General features: G+C 39.5%; 3 protein-coding genes across 3 annotated transcripts in view; 1 reads left to right on the top strand and 2 right to left on the bottom strand.

Moving 5' to 3' along the window:
* LOC115110858 (interferon a3-like) overlaps positions 1 to 24,766 on the top strand; it is a 115,315-nt gene that overhangs the window by 57,855 nt on the left and 32,694 nt on the right. The window contains exon 5 of the mRNA XM_029636783.2: positions 1,940 to 1,979. Within this exon, the coding sequence (XP_029492643.1) occupies positions 1,940 to 1,979 (40 nt within the window). The remainder of the gene's footprint in view (positions 1 to 1,939; positions 1,980 to 24,766) is intronic.
* LOC115110140 (interferon a3-like) lies at positions 15,526 to 17,855 on the bottom strand. The gene is made up of 5 exons (XM_029635542.2): positions 17,693 to 17,855; positions 17,353 to 17,427; positions 17,073 to 17,222; positions 16,688 to 16,765; positions 15,526 to 16,342 (listed from the first exon to the last, which is right to left on the bottom strand). The coding sequence occupies exons 1-5, from the start codon at positions 17,825 to 17,827 to the stop codon at positions 16,253 to 16,255; spliced, it is 528 nt and encodes a 175-aa protein (XP_029491402.2). The 5' UTR covers positions 17,828 to 17,855; the 3' UTR covers positions 15,526 to 16,252.
* LOC115110135 (interferon beta-like) lies at positions 21,671 to 23,145 on the bottom strand. The gene is made up of 6 exons (XM_029635535.2): positions 23,099 to 23,145; positions 22,854 to 22,999; positions 22,671 to 22,757; positions 22,390 to 22,539; positions 22,201 to 22,293; positions 21,671 to 22,096 (listed from the first exon to the last, which is right to left on the bottom strand). The coding sequence occupies exons 2-6, from the start codon at positions 22,977 to 22,979 to the stop codon at positions 21,989 to 21,991; spliced, it is 564 nt and encodes a 187-aa protein (XP_029491395.2). The 5' UTR covers positions 22,980 to 22,999; positions 23,099 to 23,145; the 3' UTR covers positions 21,671 to 21,988.

Here is a 24,766-nt window from a genome sequence, read left to right as displayed (position 1 = left end):
GAGGCGCTGCTGCGCCTTCTTTACGATGCTGTCTGTGTGGGTGGACCAATTCAGTTTGTCTGTGATGTGTATGCCGAGGAACTTAAAACTTGCTACCCTCTCCACTACTGTTCCATCGATGTGGATAGGGGGGTGTTCCCTCTGCTGTTTCCTTAAGTCCACAATCATCTCCTTAGTTTTGTTGACGTTGAGTGTGAGGTTATTTTCCTGACACCACACTCCGAGGGCCCTCACCTCCTCCCTGTAGGCCGTCTCGTCGTTGTTGGTAATCAAGCCTACCACTGTTGTGTCGTCCGCAAACTTGATGATTGAGTTGGAGGCGTGCGTGGCCACACAGTCGTGGGTGAACAGGGAGTACAGGAGTGGGCTCAGAATGCACCCTTGTGGGGCCCCAGTGTTGAGGATCAGCGGGGTGGAGATGTTGTTGCCTAGACTCACCACCTGGGGGCGGCCCGTCAGGAAGTCCAGTACCCATCCAGTATGCTGAGTAGAGTGGTGGAGGCTATTTTATAGATGACATCGCCGAAGTCGAGGATCGACGAGGGTATGTTTGGCAGCATGAGTGAAGAAATTTTTGATTTGAGATGCTTAATGTGAGTCTGGAAGGAGAGTTTACAGTCTAGCCAGACACCTAGGTATTTGTAGTTATCCACGTATTCTAAGTCAGAGCCGTCCAGAGTAGTGATGCTGGATGGGCGGGTAGGTGCGGGGAATGATCGGTTGAATAGCATGCATTTAGTTTTATTTGCGTTTAAGAGCAGTTGGAGGCCACGGAAGGAGAGTTGTATGGCATTGAAGCTTGCCTGGAGGGTTGTTAACACAGTGTCCAAAGAAGGGCCAGAAGTATACAGAATGGTGTCGTCTGCGTAGAGGTGGATCAGAGAATCACCAGCAGCAAGAGCGACATCATTGATGTATACAGAGAAGAGAGTCGGCCCGAGAATTGAACCCTGTGGCACCCCCATAGAGACTGCCAGAGGTCCGGACAGCAGACCCTCCGATTTGACACACTGAACTCTATCAGAGAAGTAGTTGGTGAACCAGGCGAGGCAATCATTTGAGAAACCAAGGCTGTCGAGTCTGCCGATGAGGATGTGGTGATTGACAGAGTCGAAAGCCTTGGCCAGATCAATGAATACGGCTGCACAGTAATGTTTCTTATCGATGGCGGTTAAGATATCGTTTAGGACCTTGAGCGTGGCTGAGGTGCATCCATGACCAGCCCTGAAACCAGATTGCATAGCAGAGAAGGTATGGTGAGATTCGAAATGGTCGGTAATCTGTTTGTTGACTTGGCTTTCGAAGACCTTAGAAAGGCATGGTAGGATAGATATAGGTCTGTAGCAGTTTGGGTCAAGAGTGTCCTCCCCTTTGAAGAGGGGGATGACCGCAGCTGCTTTCCAATCTTTGGGAATCTCAGATGACACGAAAGAGAGGTTGAACAGGCTAGTAATAGGGGTGGCAACAATTTCGGAAGATAATTTTAGAAAGAAAAGGTCCAGATTGTCTAGCCCGGCTGATTTGTAGGGGTCCAGATTTTTCAGTTCTTTCAGAACATAAGCTGAATGGATTTGGGAGAAGGAGAAATTGGGAAGGCTTGGGCGAGTTGCTGTTGGGGGTGCAGTGCTGTTGACCGGGGTAGGAGTAGCCAGGTGGAAAGCATGGCCAGCCGTAGAAAAATACTTATTAAAATTCTCAATTATGGTGGATTTATCAGTGGTGACAGTGTTTCCTATCTTCAGTGCAGTGGGCAGCTGGGAGGAGGTGTTCTTATTCTCCATGGACTTTACAGTGTCCCAGAACTTTTTTGAGTTAGTGTTGCAGGAAGCAAATTTCTGCTTGAAAAAGCTAGCCTTGGCTTTTCTAACTGCCTGTGTATAACGGTTTCTAGCTTCCCTGAACAGCTGCATATCACGGGGGCTGTTCGATGCTAATGCAGAACGCCATATGATGTTTTTGTGTTGGTTAAGGGCAGTCAGGTCTGGGGAGAACCAAGGGCTATATCTGTTCCTGGTTCTAAATTTCTTGAATGGGGCATGTTTATTTAAGATGGTTAGGAAGGCATTTAAAAAAAATATCCAGGCATCCTCTACTGACGGGATGAGATCAATATGCTTCCAGGATACCCCGGCCAGGTCGATTAGAAAGGCCTGCTCGCTGAAGTGTTTCAGGGAGCGTTTGACAGTGATGAGTGGAGGTCGTTTGACCGCTGACCCATTACGGATGAAGGCAATGAGGCAGTGATCGCTGAGATCTTGGTTGAAGACAGCAGAGGTGTATTTAGAGGGCAAGTTGGTTAGGATGATATCTATGAGGGTGCCCATGTTTAAGGCTTTGGGGAGGTACCTGGTAGGTTCATTGATAATTTGTGTGAGATTGAGGGCATCAAGTTTAGATTGTAGGATGGCTGGGGTGTTAAGCATGTTCCAGTTTAGGTCGCCTAGCAGCACGAGCTCTGAAGATAGATGGGGGGGCAATCAGTTCACATATGGTGTCCAGAGCACAGCTGGGGGCAGAGGGTGGTCTATAGCAGGCGGCAACGGTGAGAGACTTGTTTTTAGAGAGGTGGATTTTTAAAAGTAGAAGTTCAAATTGTTTGGGTACAGACCTGGATAGTAGGACAGAACTCTGCAGGCTATCTTTGCAGTAGATTGCAACACCGCCCCCTTTGGCAGTTCTATTTTGTCTGAAAATGTTGTAGTTCGGGATTAAAATTTCAGAATTTTTGGTTGTCTTCCTAAGCCAGGATTCAGACACAGCTAGAAAATCCGGGTTGGCAGAGTGTGCTAAAGCAGTGAATAGAACAAACTTAGGGAGGAGGCTTCTAATGTTAACATGCATGAAACCAAGGCTACTACGGTTACAGAAGTCGTCAAAAGAGAGCGCCTGGGGAATAGGAGTGGAGCTAGACACTGCAGGGCCTGGATTCACCTCTACATCGCCAGAGGAACAGAGGAGGAGTAAAATAAGGGTACGGCTAAAAGCAATAAGAATTGGTTGTCTAGAACGTCTGGAACAGAGAGTTAAAGGAGGTTTCTGGGGGCGATAAAATAGCATCAAGGTATAATGTACAGACAAAGGTATGGTAGGATGTGAATACAGTGGAGGTAAACCTAGGTATTGAGTGATGAAGAGAGAGATATTGTCTCTAGAAACATCATTGAAACCAGGAGATGTCATTGCATGTGTGGGTGGTGGAACTAATAGGTTGGATAAGGTATGGTGAGCAGGACTAGAGGCTCTACAGTGAAATAAGCCAATAAACACTAACCAGAACAGCAATGGACAAGGCATATTGACATTAAGGAGAGGCATGCTTAGTCGAGTGATCAAAAGGGTCCAGTGAGTAGAGAGGATTGGTTGGGGGTCACGGCGATTTAGACAGCTAGCCAGGCCATCGGTAGCAAGCTAGCATAGGATGGAGGTCTGTTATTAGCCACCTCTTGCGTTCCGTCAGTAGATTAGTGGGGTTCCGTGTGGTAGAGGGGATTAATCCAAATCACACAACAACCAAAAAATCTATAGATGTAGTTATAGAGGCCCAAGAAGAAAAATAAAGAAAAATAATAATAAAAATAAATAAATAAATTGTCCGATTGTCTATTCAGATAGCAGCCGATAAGACAGCTAACGGTTAGCGGGCCGCAGATGGGCGTTCAGGTAACGTCGCGACGGAGGAGCCAGCCGGATAACTCCTTCGGGTAGATAACGTCGGCAGTCCAGTTGTGAAGGCCCGGTGGGGCTCCGCGTAGACAGTAAAACGGGTCCGGATAGGTGATTGTAGCCCAGGAGTGATTGATGGAACTCTTCAGCTGGCTAGCTCCGGAATAATTGATGTTTGCGCCAGAATCGATGAAAGCCGATAGTCACACGGATAGCAGCTAGCTAGCTGTGAGATCCAGGTATGAATGTCCAGAGTTAGCGGTTGAAATCCAGGGACATGGAGAGAAAAATTGGTCCGGTATGTTCCGTTCCGAGCCGCGCTGCGCCATACAAAACTGGCAATAGATTTTCGAGCTAAAGGATAGCTGATGACCACAAACCGTGGTTAGCTGAATACTAATGATTAGCCAGTAACGAAGCTAACTAGCTTCTGATTAACTTCTGGATTAGCTTCTGGCTAGCTTCTGGCTAGTTTCTGGCTAGTTTCTTGGAGGATTACAGATTTGAGGTAAATAATACTTTTTTATAAATATACATTGGTGAGGTGGGTTGCAGGAGAGTGTTTTGAAGATGAGTTTATGGAAAATTAAAAAATATATATAAAAAGTTATGTGAAAAAAGTTGTAAATATATATATATACGGGACACGACAAGACGAGGACAAAAGACGTCTGAACTGCTATGCCATCTACATACATACATAATTTAAAAGCTTAACTTCTTGTTAATCCAACCGCATTGTCAGATTTCAAAAAGGCTTTACGGCGAAAACATACCATGCGATTATCTGATGACAGTGCCCCACAACAAAATAATTTTTCAACCAGCACAGGCGACACAAAAACACAAATAGCGATTACATAAATCACTTACCTTTGAAGATCTTCCTCTGTTTGCAATCCCACGTGTCCCAGTTACACAATGAATGGTTGTTTTGTTTGATAAAGTCCTTCTTTATGTCAAAAATGTCAGGTTAGTTGGTGCCAATGATCTCAGTTATCCACTCTTTCAACATGTATATAAACGAACCCAAAAAGTTACCACTAAAGTCCATCCAAACAAATCAAATGGTGTTTCTAATTAATCCTCAGTTACTCTAATATCTAAATAAACAATAATATTTAAGACGAGAATAGTATGTTCAATGGGGAAGATATAAATTATGAAGAGTGCGCACCTCATTCACGCGCCAACATGTCCACTTTTCTAATGAGAGACACCTTGTAGTTCTTCCAACTACTTGTTCATTAAAAAAACAAGCCTGAAACCCATTCTAAAGACTGTTGACATCTAGTGGAAGCCATAGGTACTGCAATCTGGGTCCTATCTATTTGTATTTCCTATAGGCAAGCACTGAAATGGCCTGAGACTTCAACAACATAACATTCTGGATGGATTTTCCTTTGGTTTTCACCTGCCATATCAGTTCTGTTATACTCACATTATTTTAACAGTTTCAGAAACTTCAGAGTGTTTTCTATCCAATCCAAGTATATGCATATCCTAGCTTCTGGGACTAAGTAACAGGCAGTTTACTTTGGGCATGTCAGTCATCCAAAATTCCGAACAAAAACCAATCTCCCAAACAGGTTAATAACTTCAGCGCTGCACTGTCGGTATGGATGGAACATTTCAGATTGTCAGTGATGTGTACTTGAAGCTTTTTACCTTCTCCACTGAGGGCCTGACGATGTGGATGTGGGCGTGCTCCCTCTGCTGTCTCCTGAAGTCCAAGATCAGCTCCTTTGTTTTGTTGACCATGAGGGAGACGTTATTTTCCTGGTACCACTCCGCCAGTGAAATTGGAGCAGATAGCCAGGGCAAATTTACGAAGCACCCATTTTTACACTGTCCGATGAGAATGCAAAATGACTATACCATTTAGCTAAGCTAAGAATGATGTGAATAATCAAGTCAATAACTGATGGGTAGTTAGATAGCATATAGTTAATATACTAGCTAGATTGATGTGTTAGTAGCCAACTAACCTTAGGTAGCTAGCTAACATATATTAACAGTACATACTGCTGTAATGATATGCTTTATGGTTCATAAGGATAGCATAACTAACAAATTGTCAGCCAAAATAATGTATAACGTAATTTATTTACTTTACAACTATCCTCAACATTTTCTGAACATGTGTCATAATTAATTAAATCAATGAATCTGTATCTTAAAACCAATAAGCATACTAAATACTCAATTTACTTCACATATAGTATGGTTAGTGAGGTTATGCTGAGTACATCTAATAATCTTGGTTTCATCGGTTTTTCGCTAACATCAAAACTGTGATGTATTGAGCTTTAGATTAGTCTTTTATGTCATTGTGCCAACTCACAATAGCATCTCTGAATTCTTGATTAGTTTGGAATTTTCCGTTATCCATGATTAGATTTTTTCCCATGTTCGAGCGGAATTGGTAGAATGCATTGCGCTTAATTTAGTGCCTCTATGACTTTGCTATAGTTTACTTCTTCTATGATGGTTATTTCTACGCCTCTCTCAACGGTGTCCAGAGTTTAGATTTCCTCACTCATGGTTTAAATATATGGCTTTTTAAAAAATCCAAGGTAATGATACGCAGTTCCTGTCACGCCCTGGTCTAAGTATTTTGTGTTTTCTTCATGTATTGGGTCAGGCCAGGGTGTGGCATAGAGTTTTTGTATTGTGGTGTGTTTTGTCTTGGGATTTTGGAATGTGTGTATAGTGGGATTGTAGCTTAGTGGGGTGTTCTAGGAGAGTCTATGGCTGTCTGAAGTGGTTCTCAATCAGAGGCAGGTGTTTACCGTTGTCTCTGATTGGGAACCATATTTAGGCAGCCATATTCTTTGGTTGTATTGTGGGTGATTGTCCTGTGTGTCTTGATGTCCTGGTTAGAGGTTAGTAGACACTTGTATAGGCTGTTTTCGGTTTGTAGTGTTAGTGTTTTGTTGTGTGTTACGTTTGTTTATTAAAGATGAATCACAATAGACACGCTGCAGTTTGGTCCGACTCTCCTTCACCATTAGAAAGCCGTTACAGTTCCCTTGAGAGTAGTTATGGTATTTCTGCCTTTTAATTGGTCACGGCACCTGATACCTTAGAAGAAATATTGAAGCGTCTGCCAATTAACTACTGGAGAATATGGGAGATCTTATACGAGTGGCATGTTTAAAATCTTACTGTTGTCGATAACACATATGACCAAATTACGGTCATTCGTCTGTCCATAATATAAATCTAGCATCAATACACACACGCATGAAACAAAAACAAACACACAAAAGAAACAGTATTTGGTTAGGAACATCTCTTAGAATTTTAAGAGTAATTTCTTCTCAATTAAAATATATGTATGTATTTTAATGCAAATTTCCCATTCTTTTTGAATATATATTTTCTATTTTTACAAAAAAAAATTTAGAGCCTGCAGGAATATTTTATTTTTCTATCTCAGGATTGTGCCCTGTATGCTTTTTGATGGAAGGAAACTGGATGGATTATTGACTGAAGCGTGCCAGCTAAACTGAGTTTTTTTATGGCTATAAAGAAGGACATTATCGAACAAAAATAACCATTTGTGATGTATCTGGGACCTTTTGGAGTGCCAACAGAAGATCATCAAAGGTAAGGCATTTATTATATCGCTATTTCTGACATTCGTGGCGCACCTGCCTGGTTGAAATATGTTTTTCATGCTTTTGTATGTGGGGTGCTGTCCTCAGATAATCGCATGGTGTGCTTTTGCCGTAAAGCCTTTTTGAAATCTAACACAGCAGATGGATTAACAAGAAGTTAAGGTTTATTTTGATGTATTACACTGGTGATTTTATGAAAGTTAAATATTTATAAATCTGTAGTTTGAATTTCGCACTCTGCAATTTCACCGGATGTTGGCCAGGTGGGACGCTACCATCCCACCTGCCCATAAGAAGTTTAAGATAGCTGACGTTGCCACCGATGTCTGTTCCTTTCTGCGTCTTTCCATACATCTAAGTTCCTGTAGATTGTGAAAACAGGATGTCACAAACTGCGATTGCACCCAAACGACTCTTATCTGTACACTCTGACTTATCACTAAGTCACATATGACAAGCCTGTATGAGCAAAATCCGAACATATAACAATGGACAATTCTCTAAGTAAAAATAGCATAGGAAGTCTAATTAAACAGTATAGCATGTCATGAATTTTACATTTCCACCACATAATGATAATTTCCAACAATATAACAGTGGCGTGCAGAACAGCATCTCAGAAATAACCATTTGTGGCTCCTTGTCATGGATGGTCTATTGCAGCAGACGACCAAAATGGGTTCTACTCCTACCAGCTGTAAACAAGAAGAAGCGGCTCCACTGGGAAAGCAATCACCAAAACTGGACAATTGAGAAGTGGAAAAAGGTTGCTTGGTCTGATGAATCCCGGTTCCTTTTGCATCACTCTGATGGCAGTCAGGATTGGTGTACCTAATTAACTGACCACTGAGTGTATTTTACATGTTGATTACTGTGAGGGTGGGGGCATCTCTAAATATAATGAATGATGTAGGACATTGCAACAAATGAGTCACGCACCCATCTTTTAACTCCCCTGTGACAACGATTATGAGGCATATGACTAACAAACCAATGGTTTAGCAGTGGAGAGATGCAGAAATAGGTAATATTACATAAAAATGTAAAGATGGAATCTACTGTAAGTCAGACAAGGCACAGCGGTGAGCTGAATTCCATTAGGGGGAAAGGGGCAGGTAGAAATGGCGTTCCTGTCCAGAAACAACCCCTACCCACTACACACATATAGATCTGAAAGGCTTGGATAGGTAATTAACAGGATTGGATAGGTACAAGCAATGTTCCCTCAAAGCTGAGCACAGCTCCCCTCGGGCTGCCGAGCAGAATAAATATCAGCCTGCGCAGAGAAGCACTAGATTGAACATCACTCATCTTTCTAGAATTTCCCCCTTTTGTTACCACTATCAACGTTTCACTCTACTGTGGGAATGCTCGAATCAACGGAGTATTAGCCACTTCAATGTAACATACCGAAACTAAATGAACTGTGCAAGAGATTTTCTTGTAAGCAGAGCGCATTGGAGTAGGAATCTATTGCATTGACAGGCACGACTCAGGACTATCCTCAACGCAGACCAGTGCGCCATAACCAATCAGAGCTGCAGTAGACCTATATGCAAATAGCCATTGCCATACATGGATCTGAGCCGTTCACTTTGAACTGGGGTAAATGCGCTTGCTTTGATATCAAACGTGAGAGATGCATTTAGCCACCTGTGTACATTTTTTCATATTCTTTGCTAGTTATTGATTGATTAGCCCAGTTATAGACAATGTCTAGTCAACAATAGGGGAGTGGTTGCTTCCCACAAGACCACAAAATGTGTGCATATCTATCCATCTTTGAAAAGCCAGAGATTTTTGTATTCCTTAAAGGGGCAGTGTTGTATTTTGAGACTGTCTTGAATAAGCTAAGTACCCAATAGGCGGAGGGTAGCAAAATGTATCTGTTTCTCTCTAATAATGGTATGGGAATAATAATGCACTTTATTTTTTATGTAAAAACACAGCATTTTCAGTCACCTCGTTGTCTGATGGACAAGTGGATTAATGTTAAAGTCAAGCCTTGCATGCTTTTTTTCAAAAGTCTCATGGAATGTAGGCCTACATTGAACACCACCCATTGGCTGCTACTAACAGAACATGTTAATACATGCAATAAGCATGGACTCTTTTCCTAAATTTAACCTAATAATCCTAACCTGCTATGTTAGTTATCCTAACCTGCTTCGAAAAGTCAAATCTGACGTTAACTTGGCCAAAGACGGATCCCTTCTAGCCGTGACCCTGTCCCACGTGCAGTCATACAAAATAACAAAATGCCTTTAATCTGCATAGTAGCTCGCTGACAGTGAGCACTGAGCAGTCATTGTTCATGTTATTTTATTTGGCCTATAGAAACTGTAAGGAAAACACCTTCATGAAATTGTATCTAGCTCTTAATAATACATCAGGTCCACAAGAAATGGTTTGAATTACCTTTTTAAATTCAAATGTCAATTTGTTTACCAACAAATAATGAAATGGCATAGGCTACATGTAGTACATTAGGATAACTGTAGTGGAGCAGCTGTGTGGAGTCCAACTATTATCATCATGGTATTCTTTCTGAAACAGAGTAGCTGTGCAATTAGTTACACGTTCCATCCCTTGAGAGCGGGGATATAAATAGTATGCCTTTAAACGCTTATATTGTAGGCTATCAAGCCTACTCAATAAATATAAATTTGAACTTTAAAAAAAGACAGGCTACTGTGTTGAAAATACATTGCGTGAAGGGCACTGTGTATCTGCACACAGAAGACAAGAACGCAAAAAATGTCAACAGCTCTGAAAGGTGAAGGAATGGAATTTCCCATTCTCTTTCGCTTTCCCCACTTGAACTTTCCTTGTTTAACAAATGACCTCATCCATGGCATATCAATGAGGGAGGCTATGAAGGTAGGGTAGGTAGCCGACCGTTTAGAAGTAGTGTTCAGGGATTTATCAACTCACCGGACACATGACCACTCTTAATGTCTCCTTTGTGGTACATCTTCTGTGTGTAATTGTTCTTTACCCGGTTGTTTATGCTAAATGCAGTAACCAAAAGGAGCACATGTATAATCTTTCTCAAACTCGCCAGACACTCAATGATCTTGCCATGGTTAGTCAATGTATAGGCAGAGACATATTTAGAAATATAGGCTGTAGCATGCATGTGATATCACAAGTTATTTATATAGTTGAAAATTGATTATTTGAGCTTAATTCGTTCATATATTTAGTTGTTTATTTGAGGTTTTGTGTATTTTGTGTGTGGCATAGGAGAGGAGACCAAGAGGCTGTATCCCAGAGGCGGAAATGATAATGGTCCAACGTCCAACGCTTTCAAAAGAGGTGATGCTCAGGAGATCATGAGTGTCTACAATTTCTGTGTTAGTCAAATTCAACCGAATGGTTACACGAAGTGTTATTCTGATTACAGGAGGGAGAAAAGGTTTGGACACTGAGACTTGCGTTTCAACTAGCCAGCCAGCTCTTCCAACAAAACCTAACTCTTGTGAAATGGAATTCCATCAAACTCAGGGACCTTCAAGACCTTCTTGCTCGACAATATATGACCTATTCGGAATGTGTACGTTCTTGTTTACGTTTAATTTGTTAACTGTAACTTGTTACACAATTACGATTATGTATATTATTATTAATGTAATCACATGTATATTTATATTAATGTTGTTGTTTACTATTTCAGGTCAGAGACATGCGTCTGCGTCAAAAACTTCCAATTGGTGATATGGTTAAGAACTACTTCAAACAGCTGGACGACTTTCTTTCACGTGAGGTAAAGCACCTCATAGGCTGCATTTTATTGAGAGGGGTGGAGTGGGCCTAGCCTATACCTATGTTGTATAATGTATTATTTTCACCTAATACATATTTGTTTGTCGTTTTTGTATTTTAGAGTTTCAGCTTGTGCTCATGGGAGGTCGTGAGAGCTGAAATGGGGAGCATCCTGAGGGATTTTTACAAGAAATCAAAAATGCCAAGAAAACACGTGTGAGAGTAGCATTACTTTTAGTTCATTTCTGCAAAACGTGTAATTTTCGTGTATGTTATTTCTCCGTGTTGCAAATAATTTCAATGTAGGTTATAGTATTTAAATAAAGATACAAACAGACTTACATTGGTTGAAATTGCGCTCACAATTTTGTAAAAGTCGGTGGTGTGATGCAACCTTGAAATACGAGTTTTTCGTTGAAATGTTTTCCTAAATGAGAAATTATTCCTACTAACAATTGCATATCAACATCATCTTCAATGAAAAACAAACTCAGAATTCCAGCCATACTTTCCCGCCCTTTCAGACATCATCATATCACTGTAAAACATTGTTGATTCAGATAGTTATTACTTCTAGCAAGTACATATTTACTGGATATCATGCAACATAATTATAACTCCACATTCTGAATGTTAGTTCAATCGAGTATAGCAATCGCTAACCGTGCTGTTACTCTTCAGTCTCTACAGTGGAAAGATAATAGATGCAGAGGTAACATCAACTCTCATATCTGGATAAAAGTCCAATAAAAACACACGAATGTGGAATACTTGACATATGATCTACGTGACAGACCTATAAATTACTCACAAGTGCGTGTAGGCCCAGATTCAAAAGCACCCGAAATATAGACTCCAATTTAAGCACTAATGCCAAGGTAAGGGGTATGGCCAAGGTCTATACTGCCTGTGCACTGCATAGGCTACCAGTGTTTTATTCTGAAAACAGGGAGCATAATGGTGCAGGTCTACCAAAATTATTCAGACCACTTAAACCCGTTTTTAAAACTAAATAAATGAATGTTGAGTGTGTAATTGATAGAACCCATACAATGTTGATCTGTATCTTTAAATAGGCAGTTGAGGTCTAGATACCACAATTACCCTTTAAGCAGGTGGTTACAACCTAGTTGGCACCATAGTTTCTGTGCGCAAATTAAAAGGTGTTGCGTTTTCAAACATGAAATGCTGTTGTTTTCGAAGTGAAAGGCCAAACTAAATTTTGTTCCATATGGTTATATTTATTTCGGCCATAATCTGACTAAAATAGATTCACATGTTTACTTCTTCTATTAAAAACAATCCTGGATGAAAGGAAAATATTTCATGATAAAATAGCCTTTCCCTGCATTTTCTCCAAACGAAGAACAACACTCTCAGGTATGAAAGTGTAAGGGAACTTCCATCTTTCACTTTTGGAATACCTTGCAGACTCTTTGTATGAAGGATCGACACAGGTTGGAGCGTGGCAGAACTCTGTTTTGTCGGAAATATACGAAGTCGGGTATATTTCGGTTTGGAAGGGCATCAAGGTTGATTGCGGATAGACCGAGAACGGCATACTGTCGACATATTGACCTAAGCTAAAATGGGTTCAATCAGCTTTTGGATGTTTTGCACCTGGAATAAAAACCATCGGATGCACATGGATGAAGACACTGCCTCGGTCTCCGAGCATGTTCCAAGTGTTCAGCAACAACACCATAACGATGCTTCAGAAAATGGTAGGATATAGGGTCATGTTTATTCACTTGTTCCTGCTACGTTTCATTTAAATGACCTGACTCCTTTTTGTACAGTAATAACGATGCAATATTTTGTTTATATTTTTTGGCATCTCAGGGTCATGAAGTCTATCGAGGACCTCAGATCACTTTCCCTGACAAACAATACTGACAAGTCAATAATTTGAAGGTGAGAAATATGCATAAAAAATGTTTTGTTCTATCCATAACCTTTTTTTTCTTAGAGTGGATTAAACACTGAATTCGGAAAATATTCAGACCCCTTCACCTTTCCCACATGTTGTTACGTTACAGATCATTTCTAAAATTGATTACAGATAAATAAATCATCAATCTACACACAATATCTAATAATGAGAAAGCAAGAACAGTTTTTCGTTTTGAATAAAATTAGCAAAAATGTCTAAAAACATGTTTTGGCTTGGTCATTATGGGTTATTGTGTTTAGATTGATAAAACAAATATTTAATACATTTTACAATAGTTCTGTAACATAACAAAATGTGCAGATAGTGACGGGTTCTGAACACTTTCCGAATGCACTGTATATAATTAGTTTAGAAGGAATATGCAGTTTGCTATAATTTTCTGATATTTGCCATCAATGCATAAGGCATATACTAATACAAATCAGTCTTCTTCTAGGCTGACGAACAGATGGCCTTCATTTCGCATACTCTGAAATTGTACAGCAGGGGTAAATATGAGTCCACCGCCTGGGACCAGAAAGGAGTTGACAAGTTTATGAATTACCTCTATCGCCAGACCTCGAATTGTTCACGGGAGCCTCGGTCTGACTCTGATGCCAAGGAGCTAGACCCGGCTGATACCCTAATATACATTGAAAGGGAGAAAGGTTAGTGGAGGAGTGGCGTAGCGAGTTCTGGGCCATCTCTGCCCAGGGCACGAACTTCGCCCACTCCTCCGGCCGGTCCTGGCAATAAGACCGCAGAAACCTACCCACATCCTGGTTAACTCTCTCCACCTGCCCATTACTCTCGGGGTGAAAAACTGAGGTAAGGCTGACCGAGACCCCCCAGACGTTCCATGAACACCTTAAATGTTCCAGACCCTTGATGTGATCTGGGGACCCCGATCAGACACTCTATCCTCAGGCACCCCGTAGTGCCGGAGAATGTGTGTAAACAGGGCCTCCGCAGTCTGTAGGGCCGTAGGGAGACCGGGCAAAGGGAGGAGAAGACAGGACTTAGAAAAACGATCCACAACGACCAGGATCGTGGTGTTACCCTGTGAAGGTGGAAGATCAGTAAAAATAAATCCACCGACAGGTGCGACCACCGCCGTTGTGGAACGGTAAGGGTTGTAGTTCATTTTGTTAAAAAAAAAAGAAGAGTATATGCTCTAAATTTGCCTTGAAGATGTGTGAATTTGACCGAATGTGGATGATGCTAATGATGGTTATAGTTATATTTTTCTAAACGTTTATTTAACCATGAAAATTCCATTCAGATATAGAATAATTGGATGATGATGACTACCACGTTCTTTGGAGGTGTAGGTTTCTGATTATGCAGTTTTTATATTAGATTACCTTGTAACAATTAACTAACTGATCATGGCGTTGATTGTTCTAGATTGTTGGCCAATCAACAAATTAATGATTGTTTTCAAATTTGAGATGAATTACACTGTACTTGTGCAGTCAGTTAATTACAAATGTTGTTAAATGGGTCAACAGTTTTATTTCGGCAGCCTACAGTCGTGGTATGAAATAAATATATTACATTATATTATCTGCTCATTTGTAGTCCATAGACTCCACTATGCTGTTGTTTTGAACTGCATATTGCCTATAAACGAATGAATGAATGAATGAATGAATGAATGAATGAATGAATGAATGAATGAATGAATGAATGAATGAATTAATGAATGAAAGACTGAATGAAAGACTGAATGAAAGACTGAATGGATGAAGGCATGGATGACTGAATATGTAAATGAATAAAAACAATATGATAATAGATGCATGTTTTTTTTCTTTTAATTTTGGTATTAAATAATAAAGGAATAAATAAATGTATAGCCTTCACATATACATGTGAGGCCATTAAATAATTAATGCAACCACCGAGGCGGCCTCGCCCTGTATAAAAGAAACCCGTGTTTTAGCCATTTGGGTGTCTCATACATTTCATGTTTAAACTTCCAATGTATCATTTTGAAATTGTACAAAATCATATACTATAGTTTAGGCTATCAAAATACTGCTATATGGTACTGAATTGTATTTGCCTGTGTGTTCTTGCAAACATGCTCTGGAAACATGTGCACGACTTGTCTTTTAGACACAGAACTGGATATTGTCCATTCTGAAATAAAGTGAACTGTATTGGAATAGTAACCTTAAATGATACAATTAATATACATGTAGGACTAATAATGAAATGTATTGAGAATCAAATTTGGCACACCAAATAGCGGACTGGTGCAAAATGTAGTGGACTGGTGCATAAACTGCGTCCACATGCAACGATCGGAGTATGCCGTGCCTCAACAGAACAGAGTCAGGCAGATACTCAACCATGCCATGTTTCTTTTGATATCATTTAAGTGTAACATACTTTCGAAATAATCAACAACCGATTATCTTAATCTTGATTCGATATGATACCTACACTGCTAAAGTTGTCCGTCATATAATTAACCGAAGTATCGCGATACGTGAAGGTATAAAACATTCCTTTGTGGTGAAGAAGGCTGCATGGTTCAGGCTTTAGCTTCCCTTTACAAGCCCCACTTTATTTGCTATTGTGAAATGAATAAGAATGATTTTTTTTGTCCAGCAAGTTAAGTTTTCATACATCTCTTTGCATAGAATTGCATTTCATGAGGTCAGAAAGCAGTTATTCAGCAGGCAATTATAAAAACAATTATTTTACCTTTATTTAACTAGACAAGTCAGTTAAAGAACAAACCCTTATTTACAATGACGGCCTAGGAACAGAGGGTTAACTGCCTTGTTCAGGGGCAGAACGACAGATTTGTACCTTGTCAGCTCGGGGTTTCGATCTGGCAAGCTTTCGGTTACTGGCCCAACATTCTAACAACTAGGCTACCTGCCACCCCATATTCAATATTGAATATAAAAAAACGGTAACCGATTTCGAGAGTATAGTGTGGTGACATTGGCTTAACTTTTCCTTTTCGCTCATGGTGTTCATTCTTACTACCTTGATTCGGTAAATTCCAAAAATCAACTACACACATTTTCAATATGCAATTTTGTTCACAGGTTATTCAAGCAGAAAGGTAATACAGTTCAGTTCAACATAGGCACAAAAGGGACATACAAAATATACATATTAATTTATAATAATAAAAAACAATAAATTATGCATTTAAATATAATAAATAGACTAACAGGGTCCCACGTGATTGTTTGCATTCTTTATAAACTGTTAAGGGCGTAGCTTCTGAGATGAGTCCGGATGATCAGTGCATCTTTGCCTTAAAAATATCCAATCTTTGCAAATGATGTTTCGTCTCTTTCCTGATGAGCTCCCACGCCTGCGCACTGTAGTTCTGAAATACAAAGGAACATGTAAATATCAGTGGTGTGGACTTTCTGGTCATATAATGATCATATTGACTTGAACAACAAAGGGCTGGTGCCATATGTAATAATAATAATAATAATAATGTATGAAGCTTCTCAGAGTAGGAGTGCTGATTTAGGATCAGTTTTGTCTTTTAGATCACTATGAATAAGGACAGAGGAGACCTGATACTAGATCAGCACTTCTCTTCGACGCTTGATACACATGTCCCCAGAACCGAAAAAGTGCACCAAAACTGCTCTTGTTTAGCCTAGTTTATATTCATTTGATCAGATGTATTAAACACGTTGCCATCCGAAAACAAACTCACCATTTTTCTCAGAACCTTCCTATTCAACTTCTTGAAGTAGCGTTTCAGTCTCCTCTCAGGTTTCTCGGCAGGTGATACCTGTTGGACAAAATTAAAACATTAGCCCCCCACTGAACATAATAGCCCACAGATTCTCACTTGTACAGTTAATAGTCTACACCTAAAACAGGGCCCTCCAACCCTGTTCCTGAAGAGATACGGTCATTTAGGTTTTCACTACAATCCTCATCTAGCACAGCCGATTAATTAGCTGGTTGATAAACTGAATCAGGTTGGTTACAACTGGGGTTGGAGCGAAAACCTAGACGAGGGTAGCTCTCCATGAACAGGGTTGGAGAGCCCTGACCGAAACTGGGACCATACTTTAAATAGAACCGTTACTTACACAGGATTTAAGGTTCTCAAACTGGCGTTCGAGAATGTTGAGGAAATCGTCCAGCTTTTTCTTGTCCCAGGTGACAGCCTTCATATTCCCATCAAACAGTTTTGTGATTTGATAGATGGTCTCGTTCCGGAATATGACTTGGTCCTCAAACTACACGTGAAAATGTAAAAAGAAGATTAGAAACAGTATAGGCTTCAATTATGCCATCAATGTAACGTTGGGTCAAGACCGCTATACTAAAGCATATCAGAACATGAAAAGTCAAAATTCTAGTTTTTACCTTGGCGTCATCTATGCGTCGGTATAGTAATTCGGGGAAAAAGACAGGGGCCTCCTGCTCTGTGATGTCTCCTCCCTGGAATACAACGAATATAATATTTTAAGTCACTCGTCTGAAAGTGTAGCTTATACTGCAAGGACAGTATAGACCTAATGTATATAGCCTCTCGTGATCGCTCTGTCATTATAGACTAGCCTTTTACTATGGCTACACACATATAGATTACATTCTTCTAACACAAAGGCTAAACATGAAACACAATACTATTTTGATAGGTTGGTTGTTTTGCTGTCCTTAATACATGCATTCAGTCTCCTTTTGCAGTGTGCTGATAACTCACCATCTGGTCCAGCAGGGAAAGGTATTCTGCGCTCAAGAGGCCGTAGTGGTGTCGGATCCAGTCACAACAATGACACACGCTCTGCATACTGCAAATAATAATAAAAATACACGTCCAGCTCTCTTTTGTATACATTGTAAATAGACGTTTGCTTCGCTCTTAGTTTTCCAGTCGAGTTTGAACATTTTGGCTCTGTTAAGGAGTTTTATTTGGAGATGGGAAAGTGAAAATTGTACGGAGAATTTCCCTGATCAACCTACAGGAGGCGGGGACTTTAACTTTCCAGACTCTAGCACATGCAGGCAAAGGAATTCCATGCCTTGTCCGACTTCTGAACGACCCAATGCCAGCGTTGAATGATAGTTTAATCACAACAATATAGGTTATTTTATTTAGATATAGACTATTCGCGAGAATGAGCTGTACGCGAGCTTTTAACTGCCATTAACTTCGCCTGAACCGCAAAAAAAAATACAAAATACAAAAAAGGCTAATACAATATCGTCGAAGTCGACATAAACCCCACAATTATGACATTTACCCACATAATAAGTACATTTTGTGGGTTTCGTTACCAAGTTAGTCCGAAATATTGTTTCGCTGCGGTCTGGCAAGTCCTCAATGTTGCGCTTCAAATGAAAAGTGGAAGGGAGACGTCTGCGTCTCTCAACTTTTAATTTCAACAATGATGTATCCAACTTTTACCTGCTGGTGATGTAATTTTGACGAGCAATGACAGCATGATTTATTGGCACTTTGTCCTTTTCTTTTCAAAGGAAAAATGAAAAATGATATATATTTTTTATTTATTTTTATTTCACCTTTATTTTCACCTTTATACTTTACCTTTATGACCATACACTCATTAGGTACACCTTCCTAATATTGAGTTGCACCCGCCAATAAGGCTAGGTTTTTTCCAAAATGAATAATTAGACAAAACAGACATTATTTATAATATGTCTTGGTGATTCAATAGTTAATAATTACATTACTTAAAACACTATTTGTTTTGCTCAGAGTCTGTCAGTAACTCTATCAGAGGCAGATTATCTACTCTTTTTGGCTGCTTCTGATGACGTTTGCATATATTGACAAAAGAATCTCGAAACTGTGCTGGTATTCTTTTGTCCTTTATTATATATATGTATTATTATATCCTTATCTATGAATATGTTGTATTAGTAGTACTAATAATTAGTAAATGGCACCATGTAAAGTTCTATTTGGACCCAATTTTGGTTCAGGGAGGAAGGTTCTATATTTGGTTTAGTGAAAGAGTGTAAACATGTTGTTTCATAAAAAGTGGCAATGCAAACAAATTACTTTGGTAAAAACAGGATACATGCTTCTTGTTGTTTTTACTTTTCCATTTCATATCAATTACATTGATATAACTTTTTACTCTAGAACATTCAATGTGAAAAATATAACCAACCATTACAGTATCAAGACCTTGAAATCCCCAAAAATATCCAGTACAAAGACAAACTTGATGATTGAGTTGGAGGTGTGCGTGGCCACGCAGTCATGGGTGAACAGGGAGTACAGGAGAGGGCTCAGAACGCACCCTTTTGGGGGATCAGCGGGGTGGAGATGTTGTTGCCTACCCTCACCACCTGGGGGCGGCCGGTCAGGAAGTCCAGTACCCAGTTGCACAGGGCGGGGTCGAGACCCAGGGTCTCGAGCTTGATGACGTTACTGTAAGACAAAAAAAAACTAATTTCTCATGAAATATGAGGACGATTGTGCTGCTAGGCAACATATGTGATTTGATTGAAACTAAACAGGTAGGCTATGCTACAGTTTGTTAACGCCATCTGCTCTACAATTCACTCATTGTACGTCATTTAAAACAACACTATAGGCTACTACGAAACTGTAGCCTACAACTCAAGAAAATCTAAATGCATATCCTCATGAAACTGATTGAGATCAAATGGTAGGTATGCAGATTATGCATGACGTTTCACTGGAACCATTTGAAGAGTTGTTATTCACAATTGACTGTGAGAAATGTGAAGGGAGGTTCACCATGAGTAGAGCTGGGACTGTGCGCAAAGTTGAGAATACTGCACCTGCGCAGAAGCCCCGGGTCACCCAGCCACCTGGAAGCAGTGTCCAAAAAAATACGTATCTGCAGCCTGGGCCGATGCAAAAAATATTTGGCAACTTAAACTTCAGGTTTTCTAAATGGGTTTCCTCCCAAATTGACAAATTATTGTCTTTAGTTGATTTTAAATGACAACATTCCAAACTCGTTTATTATGATCTATTAAATTATGGCATAATTCTACTATTGTATTACTTTGCATCATTGTCAGTGCCAATTTTATTTTGAAGGCTAACCGCAAAGTCTACTGTTGTGGCAAATCCTTATTGTGTCTATCTTCACATAGATGGGTCAGACCACCATGAATAAAAAATAACTGTTTTATAAATTAGGACTTTTTTAGATGATGACACCTAGCTATATAGTTAACTATCTAACTATAGCTACTGGAAAATATTATGTCGTTTGTCTATTTTGGGGGGGGGGGGGGGGGGGGGAACATTGCATCCATCAGCTAGCTTTTCTTTATGACCAGCACTGTAGGTGCGCGAGACAACTTTAGCAGCATCAGAGCATACCTATCGAAGAATCGTTGTGACATATGTAATACGAGTGAGAGTGTAATCAGTGTGTAATAACTACGTACAAATGTATGAACGCGTTCAATTATTATGTGACAAGTAGTCATATTCAGGTCCTGATTGGTGAACAAGCTTATTTGACACGGCAAATAGTGTTATTTGACACGTTATTATGCGCATCAAATTGGGCACACAGAATAGTGGACTGGAGCAATTTAAATTACTCACCATATCTAAGACCAGATCTATGATCAGATCGTTCAGTCTGCCCAACCGCGTCTACCTGCACGGATGGGATGCTGCAGTGTCTAGGCAGAACAGAGTCAGACAGATGCACATCCATTTCAAGCCATGTTTCTTTTGATAGAACATGAGAGCAACAGACATTATAAATGATTAACAACCTATTATCTTGATTCGATATGATACCTACATTGTTGAAGTATAAAACCAAGTGTCGCTCCATGAAGATATAAAACAATTATTTGTGTTGAAGAAGGTTGCATTGTTCAGGCTTTTGCTTCACTTTATAAGCCCACATTTTCAGTGAGTGATTCTTAATTATGCTATTGTGAAATTAATCAGGTGAATATAATGCAAGTGAACAGTTTTCATACATGTCTATGTAAAGAATTGCATTGGGAGCCATGCATTTCATAATAACAGTAAGCAGATATTTAGCGGGCAATAATTGAATATGAAAAACGAATAACTGTAACACAATGGTGCAGGTCTCTGTCTTATTAAATGACGGCCATGTTGAATATAAATATGCTGAAATTGTGCATATTACACACCGCACTTTTCAGATTCTGTGTAAGGTTATCAAGATCCATTGTTTCAAATGACATTTCACAGAGACCACATTTTGCTCACACATTATGTCTGTTAACTCTCTTTTAATCAGATTGCAGTGCAATCTAAACATATGTCTGTTCAGTGTTTGTAAAACACACATTTGAAATGAAAATGCATGTTATTAATAGAGAGACTGATAGTGTTGAATGAAGGATAAAGATCGACCATTTTACCTCACTGCTTGTGAAATCACTGTGCACCTGTTGTCTATTCGGCTAAAATTGTTCCGATTACGGTATTGATAGTGGATCGCAATTCCACAGAGTGGGTTGGAACCATAGAATTAGGATTTCGAATCATTTAATAGGATCTCTATAGTAGGAACTGAATTCGTATAGGAACTCTAAGTACAACGTTCAAAACAGGTCCGCCATGTCCAATGCTAAAACACACTTAATTGAAAAAAGGATTTTCAATATAACCACATTTTGAGAAGATACATTTGACTTGATTCGTAGGCTAAAGCAATAAATGTATTGTCATCCATATGTTCTGAGCATGTTTAATACAAATATGAATGTTCACACATCGACAGACTGGGCAACAGAATGAGCACTCCGATTAACAATATTTAAAAGTATAGAAGTGTTTATTAACTTAACATTTGATGAAGAGCAAAATATTTTCAAATAGATAAATCAATAAATTCATGAATAGGCATACATAAAAAAAATAACCTTGTTAAATAAATAAATAAATAAATACATGAATAATACTGCTGTTTGACGTTGCACATTACATGATTGTAGAATAGTAGGCTATTAAAGTCAAACACAACTGTAAAAAAGTTCTGCAAGTTCAAATTCATGTTCTGTTGGCCCACAGAAGGCTATCCGAGTTGTGTTCCAGAATGAACTGTAGGCTGTACAGGAGCTCTTTTCGAACCACTTCCCAGGCGCAGTAACTGAAATTCTGTGAAAATGCAAATAAACTGTTAGGGCAATGTAGGGTAATATTGTCCAATGTAGAGATATTATCAAAACACTGTGTCTATTTGTCTTTAACCTATAGTCTACCTTTTCTTTTAGGACTGCTGCAATGTTCCCAAAGTACGTCTTCAGTCCTTCTGTCCTGATGAGATAATCACTTGTATCCACACTGCCCATCATCTGCCAGAAAGAAAAAGGCAGGCGATGAATAATAATAAAAATGACACAATAACACAATGTAAAAGTTAAGCTATCTGTGTTGGCATAGTAACTCACACATTTGCTCTCTTCAATCTGGCGGTATACAATATTCTGAAAATTCTCTAACTTCCGTTGGTCCCACTTAGTAGGCAGGTCGTCAGCTCCAAACAATGTGTCGATGTTCTTTAATGTCTCATAAATAGCCATAGCACCACTGCTGCTCAACTGAAACGGACAACAACAATAATTTCAAATAACATAAATGGCAATTCAAAGTTATCTACTTTTTAATCTTAACGGTTGCAAATACTCTTTCATGCTGTAAAGAACACTCGGATGTACTCGCTTGCCCTTACCTGTGGCGCACCGGAGGTTGCAAATGCGGTGGCTGGGAATGGCACGAAGACATTCTCCTGCAGGCACTCCAGAGGAAAATTACCCCCCTGAAAGTTAGAGAAAACACCGCAATCACGTTGTGCTATTCAGCTAAACATAGTTGGATAATACTTCTCAAGACAAAAGCAATTTAAAAAATGTACCATGTCTCTCAGTAGGTTGTGGGTTATTCGCACCAGCTGTCCTTGTAGCTGGCAAGGCATGGGCATGGAGCAAACTTGTGCGACGCAGAGGAAGGCGCTCATCCAAGTGATAGTTTGAAGTGTCATTCTTATTGTAGTTAGATGATCTGTAGCAGATGATCATTGTTAGTCGAATATAATCCTGAAAATAATTAATCGTTTGTATCCTGAAGCAAATATCAAATGATAGCATATTGTTGACTCACCTGTTTCCAGTAAATTGCAAATTTCCTCCAGTGAGAATGTGGTTTGTGTTTTGATCCCATATCTGCGGATGAATTTAAATAGTGAGAATTGATAGGATGTACAAAAAGTGAAAGGGTGTTTCGCTAAATTAAGAGTTAAAATGAATGAATTTGGGAAAGTTTTGCCTAGTGAACCGCAAGACCGGATTTCTCTTTCCATGTGCTCCACTTCCCTCTCATCGTGTTTCGAGTGTTCCTTCATGGGAGGCAGGCTGAAAGAAAGTAACTCACAGCTGGTCTTGTGAAAGCTCAAACGTTTCTCAGAAAGACAGGTAGAACAACGACCCCTTAACTATACAATGAATGCAGTAGACCTCTTTAAGTCTTTATTAACACCGACATTAAACTAATGGCACTTTTATGGAGTAAGGGTAGGCTTACTACAATGTTTGTTTTTCAATCACAAACTGCTATTTGCTTGTTTGTTTGTCTCTCTCTCTCTGTTTGTGTGGGTGTGAGAGAGGGAGGGAGAGATGATTATTTAATATATAATTAATGATACACAGGCTTATTGACTCTTGAAGAATATATACATTTTAAATGCCTCATGAGCTTCGTTCACCTGTCTTACCTCAACAGAACCCAAAAATGTATTTTTTTATGACATTGTTTGAAACAACGTACATCTAAACAAACATTGTATAGCTTCAAAATGTAGTTAAATTTAAATTTGGGTCATTACTTGAATCAATATCTCTCTGACAGTGGTTACTTTTCTCGAACCTTATCACTCAACTATTTACCAAAATATGGGTTGAGTGACAACTATGCTGTTGTTTTGAACTGCATATTGCCTATAAACAAATGAATGCATTGAAAGTCTGAATGGATGAATGCATGGATGACAGAATATGTAAATGAATACAAACAATATGATAATAGATGCATGTTTTTTATTTTTTTATTTGAGTATATAATGGTAAAGGAATAAATAAATACATATCCTTCACATGTACATAAATCAGTCAGTCAGTAAATATATCATCCATCAATCTATTAGCCAGCCTCAGGTACATGTCACATGTCTCTGATGATTATATGGTTTGTCCAACAGACCGCTTCTTCCTTCCTGCTTGACTCTGCAGTCGATTTCGTCACCGCTTGACTGCTGTCGAGGAATGCTGCGCCAACGCATCCGACGAGAAAAACGGCGTTTGGAAGTTCCATGTTTCACATGTGAGTTGTGGCAACAAAATTCATCCGATTTGCGGTGATGTAGAACTTTTCAACTGATTAATTTAGCCTCTTTTCGAGGACATTTGATATTGGACCCACCTTTTGTTTCAAGACGGTGTTCAACTTGTCGACATATGTTTTCATGTCGCGTTACCAGAAGTAACCGAACCTCCATCTCCAGAGGATGCCCCAACACCACACCCGACCCGGAGACAATATAAAATGGTGGTCAGTGAATTAGTTCTGTCATAATTTAGATTAAATCACAATTTAAAGACCTGTGCCAATTATTGTCTGCCCCCCAAATATAGCTTAGGCTCCACAATGAGGGATCATACTTACGCATCCCTCTAATTTCTTAACTTAACTAGGTCATCTGTTTATGAACAGGTTCAGCCTTTCCTTGTTCCATGTGACAGGAGTCAGGCCATTAAATAATTGGGCAATGTATCC

Source organism: Oncorhynchus nerka, linkage group LG26 (assembly GCF_034236695.1).
Source record: "Oncorhynchus nerka isolate Pitt River linkage group LG26, Oner_Uvic_2.0, whole genome shotgun sequence".
NCBI lineage: Eukaryota > Metazoa > Chordata > Actinopteri > Salmoniformes > Salmonidae > Oncorhynchus > Oncorhynchus nerka.
The sequence above is the reverse complement of the archived record's forward strand: the minus strand, read 5'-3'. Positions and strand labels throughout refer to the sequence as shown.

Bases quoted from the DNA above. Each gene is read 5' to 3' on its own strand.
- LOC115110135 (XM_029635535.2), bottom strand. From the start codon at position 22,979: ATGACACTTCAAACTATCACTTGGATGAGCGCCTTCCTCTGCGTCGCA. The intron at 22,540-22,670 runs GTAAGGGCAAGC...TGTCCGTTTCAG, and splicing joins CAACCTCCGGTGCGCCACAG to TTGAGCAGCAGTGGTGCTAT. The intron at 22,097-22,200 runs GTAGACTATAGG...GCATTTTCACAG, and splicing joins CAGCAGTCCTAAAAGAAAAG to AATTTCAGTTACTGCGCCTG.
- LOC115110140 (XM_029635542.2), bottom strand. From the start codon at position 17,827: ATGTATACAAAAGAGAGCTGGACGTGTATTTTTATTATTATTTGCAGT. The intron at 17,223-17,352 runs GTAAAAACTAGA...TTTCACGTGTAG, and splicing joins GACGCATAGATGACGCCAAG to TTTGAGGACCAAGTCATATT. The intron at 16,343-16,687 runs GTGAGTTTGTTT...TTTGTATTTCAG, and splicing joins GGAAGGTTCTGAGAAAAATG to AACTACAGTGCGCAGGCGTG.